We start from the raw sequence: 17,291 nt of genomic DNA, 5'->3' as shown, positions 1-17,291 counted from the left end.
TATTCAATTGCCTGATATAAAAGCTGTCCTGCTTCTCTCTGACATTGGATTAATAAAGCCAATGTCAACTAAAAAGACCATCCTGCTTCTGCTTTCAAAAATCTTCTATGAGAATAGGGCAAATCAAGTGAAGGCTGTGGTTTCGCTGTAATAGAATGTGGTTTCATTATATTAATTAGTGGCATTTATAATGCTCATCACCTGCAGCTCACAGTACTTCTTTGTGAAGCAATGATCTCCTCATGTGAAGTTAATGGGATCCACTTAGGTTACCATACCACATGGTAATTTTGTCATCCCACCAGGATGTGGGCTTCTTGTTATTGTCAACGGAGTTGCTGCTAAAATGTCTATTTCCTAACATGGAAATGCAAATTTAGTAACGTATAATAATTACTGAAAGCATGATGCAAGCATGATGAATCCAAAAGTTACCATCTACTTCTTCACACTCATATTAGCATAAACTTCCCTCTGTCCAATAATAGAGTGGAGGTGGGCTGGGGTTGGGGGTAAAAGAAGACTCCCTTCTCCCTCCTGGCTTCTATTCCTCATATAATGCTCCTGCAAAGGTAAATGTCTCGATGTTTTTGTAGATTGGCATGCTGCCATATCAGTATGTCTGTTGTCAAAAAGAAGATGAGGGTAAAAGCAATCTGTTTTTTCTTTTTCATTTCCATTCCTGCAGCCAGAGCTGTACACCAAGTAAAGGGGTTGCTGGCTGGACATTTATAATAGAAATACAGAGAAATCGAAGCCTGTTACCTTCAAAGTGGTATTAGCAAATCCTTGTTCTAAGTAGGTGTGAACTTCATGGAACTCTGCTTGGGCTGAACTGAGCTGTATTTTTTCAGATTTGGAAACAGTCAGAAGGAAGAACTTGCCGTATTTCCATTTTTCTCAGGTTCACTCACAAATCAGATACTTAACTGCACTAGCGGTTACAAGAAGTGTTTATTGCAAGATGATTGAGCAGGCAAGAGCTTATGTTTTCCATGTAAGACTTATTAGAATGGCTCTGTCCCCATTCAAACAAATGTGATCTTTAACCAAGAGGGTTACCATATTGTTCCAAACCATAATTTTGTCCCCTTTTGATTTTCCTATCAAAGAAATAAAATGATGCAGCCAAGAGATGACCATGGTCCACGTTGTGCTTCTGTTGTTTATTTGAGTGAATGCAAATGTCTATCATTAGCTGGAGATGTTTACTAAAAACTGTGTGGCTGGTAGGTCACTCCCAGTAGAAATGACACAGTGTCCTTGAAAACCTGTGATTAAAGTCATTGTTCCATAGACACAAACAAGCTACACGGCCCCCCACAGCGTAGCTTCTTCCCCTTTTTATCTACAACATTTGTCGATTACCTCTGATGGTTCATCAGATGCTCAGCCATCGTACTCTAATGATGCAACAAGGAAAACAGAGGAGAAAGTGGGAAGTTGTAGCTTCATCCTTTGTTCTTTAGTTACTAAACTAAGCCTTCATTATACTAGCCCAAGTTCTAATCTATAAGCTTTCAAAATTTATTGGCTTAAGAGAATACAGAATAGGATTCCCAGTCATCTGCTGCATAGATGCATGAGGAAAATATGAGAAATGGACAAAGCGAAGGAATGGAATTCCATTCCTTCGCTTTGTCCATTTCTCATATTTTCCTCATGCATCTATGCAGCAGATGACTGGGAATACCTATATGATATCAGGTGGAATGATAGTTTGTTTTCAGATAATGCAATAAAGCTTCAAAAAGACCTATATCAGAAACATAAGGATTCATCCCTTTAACTTACCAGTTCTAATTATCTTGAAGTTATATTTTCTGACAGAAAATAAATGCAACATAGATAATTTCAACACCATTTTGTTATCAATTTTACCGTGCCTAGTTTGCAGGTACCAAACTGCATGCATCTTTGGACCTGGAATAGTGGGCGATGTAATCCTACAGTGAGAGCCAAATTGATGTATTGGTTAAGACAAAGGTCCCCAACTTTTTGGGCACCAGGGACCAGTTTCGTGGGAAAAGGATTTTGTGTGCTGCCTGCATCACACGGATGGGGCTTTGCTTGTTTGTGTGGACTGGTTGCTGGCATACCAGGGTTTGGTACCGCTCCACGGACTGGGGGTTGGGAACCCCTGGGTTAAGATACTAGGCTAGAAACTGAGACACTAGGAGTTCAGTCCTATGCAAGAAAACCATTTGGGTAATTTTGGTCCAATCATTCTCAGCCCTCGAAGAAGGCAACAAAGAAACCACTTCCCAAAACATTGCTAGGGACTTGTCCAGACAATTGACAAGTATCAGATTAAACATTGCAGGATAAAGTGAATGCAAAACTTCAAAGAAGCAATCACAGTAGAACAATATAAAGACAAAAAAAATCAATAAAGTGTACACTAGGCTATAATTTCAGGGGAAATTGATGTAAAATGTTTTGCAGATAGTATATAACATTGTCAATGATCACCAAAGTAGACAAATCATATAGCAACAAATGTTGGAAATGTTATAAAAAAGTAACATTTTACCACATGTAGTTAGTCATGCAAAAATATATTCAAAAGTATTGGAAAGAAATACATGAAAACATTCAGAAATTCTTAAACATAAAATTTGAACTGAAACCACATATTTTTATTAAGAATAAATCTAGAAAACATATATATGAAAAGCATATATATTTACTAAGAAATTTATTTTTGGCTGCAAGAACAATTTTGGTATAATATTGGAAAAGTGAGACTTAGTTGACAATACAAGATTGGGAGACCAAAATTGCAGAATATACAGCAATAGTAAAACTGACTATATATACATTCATAATAAAATTCTAACTAAATTCAAAAAGGATTGACTTGCTTATATGTGATATATTACATATAGCAACGCAAATATAGGCATTTGAAATATAGTTTTTAAGAAAAGACGTAAGAGATCAACCCAAAATAATAATTGAAATTACGTAAACAAATCCTAACAATAACTTCAAATATTTAATGTTTAAAGTACAATATAAATTTGAAACTAAACATTAAGAAAACCAAGATCATGGCATCTGGCCCTCTCAATTCCTGGCAAATAGATGGGGGGAAAATGGAGGTAGTGACAGATTTTATTTTCCTGGGCTCCAAGATCACCGCAGACGGGGACTGCACCCAAGAAATTAAAAGACGCTTGCTTCTGGGGAGGAAAGCCTTGGCAAATCTAGACAGCACACTAAAAAGCAGAGACATCACCCTGTCAACAAAAGTGCGTATAGTCAAAGCTATGGTCTTCCCAGTTGCAATGTATGGCTGTGAAAGTTGGACCATAAGAAAGGCTGAGCGCCAAAGAATTGAAGCTTTTGAACTATGGTGCTGGAGAAGACTCCTGTGAGTCCCTTGGACTGCAAGGCGATCAAACCAGTCAGTCCTAGAGGAGTTCAACCCTGACTGCTCTTTAGAAGGCCCGATCCTGAAGTTGAAACTCAAATACTTTGGCCACCTAATGAGAAGGAAGGACTCACTGGAGAAGAACGGAATGATGGGAAAGGTTGAGGGCAAGAGAAGAAGGGGACAACAGAGAATGAGGTGGCTGGATGGAGTCACTGAAGCAGTAGGCGTGAGCTTAAATGGACTCCAGAAGATGGTAGAGGACAGGAAGGCCTGGAGGAACGTTGTCCATGGGGTCGTGATGGGTCAGACATGACTTTGCAACTAACAACAACACAATATAAATATTTGAGTAGCAGTTAGCAGCTGGGGAAATAAATGGAAAGGAAGGAAAAAAAGTACTACCAAAAGTGTTTTGGTTTTTTGCACAATGTTTTTTTATTTATTATTAGTAATTGTATGCCTTATGCTTTGTTTTTGTATCTTTATTCTTGTGCAACTCCTGTTTAAATGATCTGTCACAGTTTATGCAATTAGAAAGCTCAGTGAAAGGTACACACAAAAACACTCAAAATCAAAAATTGTATCAAAATACCATTATATTACCACCTACCCACAAAATAAATATATAACTTCTTTCCCAACACCAGCTTGTCTGTATCACTTTGGTTCCTTGAAATCTTTCCTCAAGACCCACTTTTCACTTGGAACTGCTGTTTCAATCTCCTACACCTTTTTGTAACTTATTACATGGTCTATAACTATTCCAAAGCAGTGTTAGGTGAAGATATCCAGTTCAACCTTGCCTTAACTTTCTTCTCATTTGTCATTTCCTTCATGCTAAATTTTAGACTGTAAATAAACTCTTTGGGAGTTGGGACTAAGGAGTTTTCTTTAAAATCCATGTCCAATGATGGAACAAATCACTAAATAACAACAATAAAAGCTGCATTTGGTAAATTGTAGATAGCTAAAGTAAACGTACGAATCAAATGGTGCTGGATTGTAAAACTGTAAAAACATTAGTCCTGGACTTACAGCACTTATCCTAACAATTTGTGTAAACCCAATAACCTGGCCTTTTATTCCACATATTCTCCAATCTTCTGCTGATTAATGGGAAGTTTGTTTCTCAGATGGTGTCTGTTGTCTGAAATCTTGCTTAGAAAAAGAGATGGGTATATTTCATTATATGGAAGTTATCCCTATAGCTTTAAAAGGTATATGTTTAAAATTTATCCTTTCTATTTCTGTAATTATAGGATGTTACAGAATAATCAGCTCAGTCGGATTCCAGCGGAGGCTCTATGGGATCTTCCTAATCTTCAGTCACTGTAAGTCTTTGTGGATTGCCATTCTGAACTATGGAAACTTTTAAGTAAGAGTGTTTTTTTTTTCTTTCTCTGATGTTGGCTTGAAAGAAATAGAAATCCAAGCAGTGTTTGCTCTAATACCTGAGTAGGAAATTAACAGGGAAGCAATATTAAATGATCTGTCAGAAAAGTCTGAAGTTGATTTTGATACAATTTTTAAAGTTTTTGAAGGTTTCCTTTTGCACAAATTCTGCCAGCCTGAATTCCATACCTAATCTTTATGTAACATATCAGTCATATCATACTCCAAAAATGAGTGGAGCCAAGAGCAAGTGAAAAAATGCAAACAAGGGCCAATATTTTTCACAGAGCACAAGCTGGGAAGCTCTGCAAATGCAGAATGAATGCTACTCTCAGACCACATTCTTCCATCTTGTGCTCTAGCATTTTCCTGCATTTTCCTCCCTCCAAGTTTCCACTGCATGTCTTCCCTTGAAGACAATATCAGCTGCTGATCTGGAATTGAAAAAACGTTGACAGCATATAAGCCAAATGGCTTTAACTAGTAGTTTTACTAATTAGTTTTACTCTCACTTTTCTATACATAGAAGTAAGAAAATATGATCCCATTCATAGCAGTTGTGATATGTTTTATTGGATTTTTTCCCCATGGGGTAATCCTTGGCTTGATTTTTAAATGCCCTAATTAATTCTTTAATATCCTGTTCCTGTTTTGACTTTATTATACTTTACCAGTGTCTGTTTGGATTGGGTATGGCTGTAAATATTGTACAATCAGTAGTAAAGTATAATAATAATTGTAGCAGAATAATTAGCACTATCCAGTTGCTCTTGCTGTCAGGAAGGTTTCTTTTTAACATTCAGCTGTCTGGTGCCTCACGCTTTTTCCTGATACCTGTGCAGACGTAAGCCTGATCATCATCCCAGTTAATAGAAAATGCCAGTCCTATCTGTTTTCTCTTCTTGTCTCCCATTTGTTAAGGAGGCCCAAAGTGAGCCCAAATGTTTTTTCTCTCTCCTGATCTAAATAATGATCAGTTGTCCTGCTAGAAAATCTAGAAATATACTGGCTCCACAACTTATATGCCTCTCTATTTCTGAAGTCTTACAGTATTACTATGAGGCAATTAAAAACAAAAATCATTTAATGCGATTATGATCAATAATTTGATGAGCCCCAATTGGGTATCATGATTTTTTAACAAGGTATTGAGATGGCTCCATTGTTAATGTCTGTTGTCCTCTTAGTCTTTGTGATTCTTAATTTTTAAACAATAATTGTTTTTATATATTAAATGTTTATAGTTTTATTGTGCACAACCCAGAGTCACTATTTGATGAGATGGACAGCCATATAAATATGATAAATAAAGATTCTTTGAAGTTTTTTTGTAAACATGGTTAAAATATACTTCCAATATTTTATCACAGGCTATGAATTAGAGAACAAACCCTCTCAAAATATGGTGAAATACTTACTATTATTAGATACTAACTCTGGCCATTTCAGATCAAGCTGATAGTACTGCTTAATCCCTTTATGATTTCTCTATATGTCTAGAAACAACCTGTAACAACCATGCATAAAAACTTTCTTTAAAATATTCCTCTTCAGTCCTCTGGAATTCCTCTTCAATGTGGTTTTTGTCTTCAGTAGAGGTTAATTACCCCTTCATGGATTACTGCCTTGTCGTGGCGAAGGGGCTTGTGTAATTCAATGAAGCTATGAGCTATGCCGTGCAGGGCCACCCAAGATGGACAGGTCATAGCAGAGAGTTCTGACAAAACGTGATCCACTGGAGAAGGAAATGGCAACCCACTCCAGTATCTTTGCCATGAAAATCCTATGGACAGTACCAAAAGGCAAAACGATATGACGCTGGAAGATGAGCCCCTCAGGTCGGAAGGCGTCCAATATGCTACTGGGGAAGAGCAGAGAGCTAGTACTAGTAGCGCCAGAAAGAATGAAGCGACTGTGCCAAAGCCGAAAGGACGCTCAGCTGTGGATATGTCTGGTGGTGAAAGGAAAGTCCGATGCTGTAAAGATTTTTTCTCCATAGGAACCTGGAATGTAAGATCCATGAATCAAGGAAAGCTGGACGTGGTCAAACAAGAGATGACAAGACTAAACATTGACATCTTAGGTATCAGCGAACTAAAATGGACAGGAATGGGTGAATTTAATTCAGATGACCATCAGGTATACTACTGCGGGCAAGAATCCCTCAGAAGAAATGGAGTAGCCTTCATAGTCAATAAAAAAATAGGAAAAGCAATACTGGGATACAATCCTCAAAATGACAGAATGATCTCAGTTCGAATCCAAGGCAAACCATTCAATATCACAGTAGTCCAAGTCTATGCCCCAACCACCAGTGCTGAAGAGGATGAAATTGACCGGTTCTATGAAGCCCTACAGCACCTTATAGAACTAACACCCAGAAATGATGTCCTTATCATCATGGGGGATTGGAATGCTAAAGTAGGAAGCCAAAAGATAACCGGAATAACAGGCAAGTTTGGCCTTGGAGTACAAAATGAAGCAGGGCACAGGCTGATAGAATTTTGTCAAGAGAATACGATGGTCATAGCAAACACTCTTTTCCAACAACCCAAGAGACGGCTTTACACATGGACATCACCAGACGGTCAACACAGAAATCAGATTGACTATATGCTCTGCAGCCAAAGATGGAGAAGCTCTATACAGTCAGTAAAAACAAGACCAGGAGCTGACTGTGGCTCAGACCATGAGCTTCTTGTTGCAAAGTTTAGGCTTAAATTAAAGAAAGTAGGAAAAAGCACTAGGCCACTCAGGTATGAATTAAATCATATCCCTGTTGAATATACAGTAGAGGTGACAAATAGATTTAAGGAATTAGATCTGATAGACAGAGTGCCTGAAGAAATATGGACAGAGGTTCGCAACATTGTACAACAGGTAGCAACCAAAACCATCCCAAAGAAAAAGAAATGCAAGAAAGCAAAATGGCTGTCTGAGGAAGCTTTGCAAATAGCTGAGGAAAGGAGGGAAGCGAAAGGCAAGGGAGAAAAAGAAAGATATGCCCAATTAAATGCAGAATTCCAAAGAATAGCTAGAAGAGATAAGAATGCCTTCTTAAATGAACAATGCAAAGAAATAGAAGAAAACAATAGAATAGGGAGGACCAGAGATCTTTTCAAGAAAATTGGAGAGATGAAAGGAATGTTTCATGCAAAAATGGGCATGATAAAGGACCAAAATGGCATGGACCTAACAGAGGCAGAAGAGATTAAGAAGAGGTGGCAAAATTACACAGAAGAACTATACAAGAATGAGCTTAACGTCCCTGATAATCACAATGAGGTGGTCACTGACCTCGAGCCAGACATCCTAGAATGTGAAGTGAAGTGGGCCATAGAAAAGCTGAGCAACAACAAAGCTAGTGGAGGTGACAGTATTCCAGCTGAGCTATTCAAAATCTTAAAAGACAATGCAGTAAAAGTGCTACACTCAATTTGCCAGCAAATTTGGAAAACTCAACAGTGGCCACAGGATTGGAAAAGATCAGTTTACATTCCAATTCCAAAGAAAGGCAGTGCCAAAGAATGTTCAAACTATCGCACCATTGCACTCATTTCTCATGCTAGTAAAGTTATGCTTAAAATTCTACAAGCTAGACTCCAGCAGTATGTGGATCGAGAACTACCAGAAGTACAGGCAGGATTTCGAAGAGGCAGAGGAACTAGAGATCAAATTGCTAACATAAGCTGGATCATGGAGAAAGCTAGAGAGTTCCAGAAAAACATCTACTTCTGCTTCATTGACTATGCTAAAGCCTTTGATTGTGTGGATCATAACAAACTGTGGCAAGTCCTTAAAGAGATGGGCATACCAGACCATCTTATTTGTCTCTTGAGAAGTCTATATGCGGGCCAAGAAGCAACAGTGAGAACTGGACACGGAACCACTGATTGGTTCAAAATTGGGAAAGGAGTCCGGCAAGGCTGTATACTGTCGCCCTGCCTATTTAACTTATATGCAGAGCACATCATGAGAAAGGCAGGGCTAGATGAATCAAAAGTTGGAATTAAGATTGCCGGAAGAAACATCAACAACCTAAGATATGCAGATGATACCACTCTAATGGCAGAAAGTGAAGAAGAACTAAAGAGCCTCGTGTTGCGGGTGAAGAAGGAGAGTGCAAAACTTGGGTTGAAACTAAACATTAAGAAAACCAAGATCATGGCATCTGGCCCTCTCAATTCCTGGCAAATAGATGGGGAAGAAATGGAGGTAGTGACAGATTTTATTTTCCTGGGCTCCAAGATCACTGCAGATGGGGACTGTAGCCAAGAAATTAAAAGACGCTTGCTCCTTGGGAGGAAAGCCATGGCAAATCTAGACAGCACACTAAAAAGCAGAGACATCACCCTGTCAACAAAAGTGCGTATAGTCAAGACGATGGTCTTCCCAGTTGCAATGTATGGCAGTGAAAGCTGGACCATAAGAAAGGCTGAGCGCCAAAGAATTGAGGCCTTTGAACTATGGTGCTGGAGAAGACTCCTGCGAGTTCCTTGGACTGCAAGGCGATCAAACCGGTCAGTCCTAGAGGAGATCAACCCTGACTGCTCTTTAGAAGGCCAGATCCTGAAGCTAAAACTCAAATACTTTGGCCACCTAATGAGAAGGAAGGACTCACTGGAGAAGAGCCTAATGCTGGGAAAGATTGAGGGCAATAGAAGAAGGGGACGACAGAGAATGAGGTGGCTGGATGGAGTCATTGAAGCAGTAGGCGTGATCTTAGATGGGCTCCAGAAGATGGTGGAGGACAGGAAGGCCTGGAGGAACATTGTCCATGGGGTCGCGATGGGTCGGACACGACTTCGCAACTAACAACAACAACAACAAAGAGGTTAATTAAGCATCATATAGACATTCATCTTTGGGGTGAATAAGCAATCTTTAGAGAGTTGAAAATGATTTTCCTCATGACAGATGCCTTGCATGGTTAAGTCATTATACAGTGCAACTCACTGTACAATCCCTCCATAATTCCTATTCAAAATAGGTCATTTCATAATTTTCTTTTGTACACCTTATATGGTTAAAACCACCAATCCAGATTTTGTAATGTTTAATTTTTTATTCTCTGTAATTTTTCAGTTCTAATTTTTTAAGCTTTAACGCTAAGGAAGGCTGGTCATGAGGAAATAGAGAGGATTACTTTTTCAGACACTTTAATTCCAAAAGGAAAATAGAATGAGATTTCTTTGCCGGCAGCGTCTTCTTAAAACAAATCAAGGGATATTCTTACAGATGAAATCCCATTCAAATTTATGTATAATTACTTTCAAAACAACTGTGTTTTCATACAAAAGAAATGATTTGAGCTTACTTCCACAAACATGAGTTCTGGATAGCATCCAAGTAAATGAAGCATTTACTTTCTCTCTCATCAATGAACTACAATGTGTTGGCTAAATTTGAATCTTTAATATTTGTTGTGAGAGAAGACAGCTTAATTTTGTCTGTCAATGTGAATCTGTATCTGGAAAGAAAAAATGATTCCGAGCCAGCACCCAAATAAAATATGGATGGCGTTCATCTGTGCTTCCACTTCATCTGCCATTATAGGAGGCATCCTTTGGTGTAGTCAGCTGCAGTGGCCATGGAGTGAGTTTAAAATTCATATGAAAATACAAGCAGTTATGCTTAGCTTTGGGTTGATAAAAATAAAAATACACACTATATGTATTAAAATTACATGCAGTGGGAGAAAAAAAGAGGGATTTGATTTTTCCTTACAAAGAATTGGATTATCCTGATTTTCTGTTGTATTACAGCAATATTGTCCCTTTAAATAAAAACAGTGCACCCTGATCTAGATCGAAAATCTCTTGACAAACCTCTTTCCTGTTTTTTTCAGTAGAAGAATCAGGTGTCAAATTACGGTAGTCCTCGACTTACAACAATTCATTTAGTGACCATTCAAAGTTACACTGGCATTGAAAAAAGTGACTTATGACCATTTTTTACACTTACGACCACTGCAGCATTCCCATGGTCACATGACCAAAATTCAGACACTTGGCAACTAGTTCATATTTATGATGGTTGCAAGGTCCCGAGGTCAGGTGATCACCTTTTGGTGACCTTCTGGCAAGCAAAGTTAATGGGGAAGCCAGATTCACTTAATAATTGTTTCACCAACTTAACAACACTTAACAACTGTGGCAAGAAAGGTTGTAAACTGGGGCAAAATTCACTTAGCAAATGTCTCACTTAGCATCAGAAATTTTGGGCTCAATTGTGGTCATAAGTCAAGGACTACCTGTACCAAGTCTGGCTGAAGCTAATCTATCTGCTGCAAATGACACTGGAACTCCATCCCTCTTTTTGTGAGATCTGTGCACTGTGGCACACTTGGAATAAAAAATGGGTTTTACTTTGAATTTTCTCCTGTATGTTATGTCAAAATGGGGAAGAAAACATATCAATAAACGTCATTTTCAGAAACCTTCTTTGAAACATTTGGAGACAAAAACATGCAGTACTTAGGGTCATAATTAGCTTCAGATGATATATCTGTGAACTCATCGAGTCTTACTTTGGGCTATCTCTGGGCAACTACAGTTTTCTCTGCCATCGCTCAAATGATACAAGCCACCACTCTGCCAAAGGTACAGTGGCTGTAGCTACTAATGGCCTATATTACATATTCTTCCACTTTCATCTCTAGTAGACATGTGGAGGCGATTTTAGTACAAATCAGCCTCAGATCTACTGTAGTACACTTGATTAAAAATAAACCAGATACTCCTCTTTCTTTGTTATACCCTGACATAAAGGAAGAACTACTGTCTTCTTGAGCATCCCTCAACGGTGACAATTTTCTTCCTAAAGCCAGATTTAATAGGGGGGGGGAAACTCTTTTTGCAGTGTTCCCAGCCCTTATTAAGTCCCATTAGACCAGTGCTTATTAGGATAAATTAGGTTTGATGTGAAAGAGATGAAAAGTTGTTGAGTAAATGGTTTTCCTCTTAGCAGACTGCTTTGTGAATTAAGGCATATCTCAAGCCAAGCTGATTTCCTCAGATTTCATAGGGCTGCCAAATAGCTTTTTATTCAGAATTGGTCTTATGCCAAATATCTGTCTGTTATTTCTATCTCTTTTTCTTGAGGATGGTCATTCTTTGCAAAAGAAAATCAGATCTGAATTAAAGACTTTTCTTCTTTTAGTATTTATGAGTAATTTTCCACAAGTCACACACACATGGAACTTTCATATATCATATATCACTGTAGAGTGATTTTCAAACATTATAAATCCAATCCCATTTACCAGGGTTTTGCTTTTTTACTTTCCTGAAGTTAGGACCCTGGCATGTAATTTCATAGAATACTACTCAAAAACCAGGAAATATTCCAGAAAGCATTCCACACTAGATGCTGGAATGGAAGTTTACAAATTGAGTGCAGGACAGGTTGAAATGTTGTCCTTATAGCATGTTTCCATAATGTTTGTATGTCTATAATTTGGATGAAGAAAACACTTTCTCAAAAACATATTATGATGCCATTATTATCAGTGTCAGACCTCTCAAACAATAAAACTTTTTACGACCCTGTAATTCCTTAATTTGGGATAGAATCAGGGCGATTGGATGGAGCTCAGTGTTCAGACAATCAAGACTGAAAACAAAGGATAAGGAGCAGTCTTTCTGGATTCTGGATTAACAAGATTTATTAAGACAAAGGTCAAGGTGATCCCACAAGAATGCCAATGGGTACATGCAGTATGCTTTCAAGTATAAGCCTTTTATAAATAGGCAATTCAAAACTGTTCCTTTTTTGCTTGCTTTCTTCCACCCTATTTTTTGAGAGGAGCTTGTCTTTTCAGAGAAGGTTGGTTAGCCTGACCTGCACCTGGGCATTGTTTACACACCTGCTACTAGCCTTCTTATCGGGGTAAGAATCGACATTAACATTCAGAAGACCAGCAAGAAAGCAATAAAATCTGCTACTCATTTGAGGCATGACAATTCCACACAACTTGTCCACAGTCCAAGGTTACAGTTTACATATTTTAGCTTAGACGTACAATGTATAACAAATTGTCTAGATTCAAAATAGGGTAACTTTATTGGGTTTGTGATTAGGAATATACTGTAATGTAAAAGAAGCACTTTGTACATAGTAAAGTACAATAAATGCAACAATTTTTAAAAGCATTATAATATGTGTTGAAGAATTTGGTTTTTTAGAATAGCATGTTAATGTTTGACCACAAGAATCTTGTAACATGTTAAGTATATAATTTTATACCTTCCAGAAATTTTATGCCTTAATACATTTGGTAGTGATAGGATTGCCACTAGTGACTCTCAAAATCAACTGGAATCATCCAACTGTTGTTGTGTCAATATAAAATTAATGAAGACAGGTTCTATATTGTTTCAATAATGACTTGTGACACTAGAAATACTATAAATCAATGAGGAAAGGGCCAGTGAGGTGCCACAAATCTTTTTCACTGCAAGAAACTAAGGAGGTCACATCTCTGAAAAATTACCAGTTGATAGATCTCATACAGATTCTCTTTTCTTTGGCTTTATGTCAGAACAGCTCTCCAGCATCAGGACTGTTTTAAGACAGTCATTTCTTGCTCCATTGTTGCAAACATATCCTCCTATGGGCCTATCTCAATTGTTTGTGAAAGTATTGATGGTCATGGACTTTTCTTCATCAAACATGCAAAACAGAAAATGCTGGCAGTTGTGGCTTATTAAAAACAAAATGAAAAATTCCTATAGCGTACCTAGTATTATTATGCTTCAAGTAGTTCTATCACTAATAATAATATACCTATCTCAATAAAGGATGAGATCATAAGCTTTATGTTGCATCTTAGCATCCAGAATTTAATGGCTATGCTGGCTTAGTGTTGTGGAACTAAAGTCTAATATATCAGGAGGAGACCAGGTTTGGATGATCATTTTAGATGCAATAGTGCTCTTTAGCAACAACAACTCTTCTGAAGGCACCTGTGGCAAGATTGACATCTGTGAAAAATTAAGCAACAGCCTCCTGCTATTGCAGTGTCATCTAAGGTGAAACAAATTGGAAATCTTAGAATGAATTTACCCCTAAAATGGAATAGAAGATGGGATGGAGGACCATAGAAAAAATTCTACTTTCTATTTTCTTATATACCGTATTTTCCGGCGTATAAGACGACCCGGCGTATAAGACGACCCCTGACTTTTAAGATGATTTTCAAGGTTTTTCGTCTTATATGCCGGAAAATACTTACATGCCAGTTGCCAAGTGTCCGACACAAGCCCGATTCAGCCCCGTCTGATGCAGATGGTGCAAAGCCTCCCTTTTGAAGCCCAAAGGGGCTTTTCCTTCAACCCACCCATTTGAGAGCACATTTGCAGACGGAGCAGCCGCGCATCTGGAGCCAAGCCCCGCCCAGGAGACGGTCAGCCAGGTGGGCTCGGAAGCGCGCTGGAGAGGTGGGCTTGGGGCGGCCATGCCGAGGCCGGCTGGCGAGGACCGCTGCGTGGTCTGTGGGCGAGAGGGGCGCCAGGCCCACCGGAAGTCCCCGGAAGTTCCTGGAACGGGCTGGCAGGCACGCTCTTCCCCGGCCCGCCGGAAGTTCCCCAAACTTGGAACGGCCTGGCGGTGGGCGGGCGCTCCCTCCCCAATCCGCCGGGGAGCGTCTCCCAAAGCGCAGCGTCTGGCGGCTGGGAGTCCGTCGGCCTGGTCGCTGGCGAGCTGGCCCGCAGCTAGGGCCGGGGCCCAGGAACAGGTAGCCAGGTGCGGGTGGGGGGAAGGAAAGCCGGGCGCGGGCTTCTGCGGCTGGTTGCGAGGCCGGATGCGGGTGTCTGCCGGGAGAGATAGCGGGTAGCAGGGCGTGCTCTGCTTATGCTCAGATGCCGCTTGGGTGAGGGGGAGGGGCTTCCTGCCGCTCCCGGGGTCTGGCGTTTGCAAGGGGGAGGGGAAGGGGCTTAGAGGCTCTTGGGGGTGGGAAGGGAGAGTCACGATGGAGGGGAGACTGGACTAAGGAGGCTTGAAGTTGCTTTGCAAGAACGGGGACGCTCGACTGTTTTTTTTCCCGGCGTATAAGACGACCCGGCGTATAAGATGACCCCCCAACTTTTGAGATGATTTTCATGGGTTCAAAAGTCGTCTTATATGCCGGAAAATATGGTATCTTTGTACTACATGGAAGGACCTGAAGAAGCAGATAAAAATTACCACCTAATGGTAATTTTTAACTTGCATGTTGGATAAGATCCTTTATTTAATGCAGGATCAACTTGTGATTCCCTGGCACAGCATCTGTCTATCTAGTTTTCTAGGTGTGGTAACAACACATTATGAATACCCTGTGAGAGTCGTGTGTCAGGCTAATTAACAACTTTGTGGTTACAAGTTCTTACTTAAAGCAGATGTGTACATTGCCTGTTTTTCTGCCAGCTTAACATAAAGCCAAAGATTTTCAAAGCAAACAGGTGCTATAAGTTATAATTACGGTATTTTCAGTAAGAATGAGAAAAATAAGAGAGCCGATTGGATTAAAAGATCAGACAAACTCCTGGGGGTTATCTTTCAAATGAAAATAAAAGAAAGTAACCTGAATTTTCTGAAGCATCTCCTAGAATGGAAAATTTCTTGAAACAACACTAGTATTTTACACAGCAAAAAAATCAGCATTTAAATATGTAATCTGAAAATACACTGAGGATACACTGATGTACGCTTCTTTATTATACATGTCTCTAAAGCAAGCTCTGTCTTAAAAATAACACAGAGACACACAGACACAGACACACAAACACACATATTCATATTTCTTAATGGCACACCTATTTTCAGATCCTTTTTTAAATATAATTTTGAATAGAGAAGGGCAATTGCTAGCTGGACTTTGATGTTAGTCTAGAAAAACTCCATGGGAGCAGAGCACAATGCCCAAATCTTTTCCCAGGGGAATCTGTGACAAAATTATTTTACATCCCTTCTTGTAGTGTTGTTAAGACAAAATGAACTATGCATAATCCCTTTTAAACTACAATTCTAATACACCTTAAGCATTTACAAGAACTTGTCTATTCTGATGGAACATGAGTTACAGCACACCATTGTTGTCACAGACTGATTAACAGAACACTCGACCATTGCAGCCATTTTATTAACAGGTTTATACACTGATGAAATAACCAAAGCAGCGTGAAGTGGGATATGGATGCTATGGTGGAGATAAGTCTTATACCCTGTTTTCTGTCAATCCACAGCCAGGCCCACTTTGATGCTACATCTTTACCCCACCTCCATATCTGAACTTTCTAATCACTGATGTCAGCATTGAATCACAGCACAACCACTGCAACTGTGTATAGCACTCACCTTCATGAACGTATGAAGAAACAGTTTCTCAGATTAATTCAAATCAGGGACTGCCAAAATGTAAAATCTACATTGTTCCTTCTGCCTAGATCTTTTCCACCTCTTGAGATGGATTGGGGAGGAGGGAAAGTCTCATTATGTGTTCTATGCCTGTTTGGTGAATGATTATAAAATTTCTTCTGGTGTTTGCAATAGAGATTTAGATTCCAGGAGCTCTCTTTCTTTTGTTGGAACGTGGTTCTGTGTTTTTTCCAGGCACACTTGTCTTTTTCACCCCTTTTGTGTAAGTCACGTTCCTCTGTTTCCCAACCTTTTTAGTGAGCTGCTCTTTCTTCAAATGCTCTGCACTTAAATATGTTGGCTAAATTGGTTGGAATTTCTGAAAATAGTCCAAATGTCAAATATTAGTGGAAATACATCTTGAAGGCACCAGTTTTGGAGAAAGCTAGTTTGCTTAATCATTTTGTTGTTTTAACCATTCAGTCGTGTTTGACTCTTAGTGATTTTATAGGAAAGTGCTCTCCATGCTATCCTGTCAAGCAAAGCTTCTTTCATTTGTCGGCTGTTCATTTTTGTATCAGTTTTGATGTTATCACCCAGCGTATTTGTTGCTTAACCTTCTTCTTGTTCCACTGACCATTCCTAGCATAACTGATTTCTCCAGTGAATTTGCACATATGCCATGGCCAAAATAAATCAGATGTAGTTTTGTGATTTTGGCTTCTAGTGAGGTGTCTGGTTTTATATGATCTGAATCATGTCTATCAGACACGTCACTAAGTGCTTCATCATAGTTTATTGAATAAGCCACAAATTAGTTGGTTAATACATGCTGCACATGATTTTCAGATTAACAAACCTGGGTCATGCTACATACTAAGCTAAAACTAAGCCAAAACTGAGCAAGCCATATTACTATGTTGGATAATATATGAACAAGTCTTCCACTCTCATGCACATGGAAACATTGCTGAATGTAAGTTTGGTGTGAAATACTCCTTTTGATTTAAAACTATAGTGCAGTAGTAGTCCCATGTTTTTCGCAGATGTTTCATAATATTGAACTGAAAAGCAGAAGATATTAAAGAGCTGCAGAATATAACAAAGTAAGAATAGAAAATTGCTTCTCTCCTTTTTCTCATTGCTCAAATGCTTTCTAAGAATTAAGTAGCAGATGAATATA

General features: G+C 39.0%; 1 protein-coding gene across 1 annotated transcript in view; it reads left to right on the top strand.

Annotated features, from left to right (window-relative positions):
- LGR6 (leucine rich repeat containing G protein-coupled receptor 6) overlaps positions 1–17,291 on the top strand; it is a gene marked incomplete at its 5' end in the record, with an annotated part of 144,395 nt that overhangs the window by 74,422 nt on the left and 52,682 nt on the right. Inside the window, one exon of the mRNA XM_083359199.1 lies at positions 4,639–4,710. Within this exon, the coding sequence (XP_083215325.1) occupies positions 4,639–4,710 (72 nt within the window). The remainder of the gene's footprint in view (positions 1–4,638; positions 4,711–17,291) is intronic.

The sequence above is a fragment of the Vipera ursinii genome, assembly GCF_947247035.1.
Source record: "Vipera ursinii genome assembly, chromosome: 3".
NCBI lineage: Eukaryota > Metazoa > Chordata > Lepidosauria > Squamata > Viperidae > Vipera > Vipera ursinii.
Note: the sequence above shows the minus strand (reverse complement) of the source record. Positions and strands in the feature narration are given on the sequence as shown.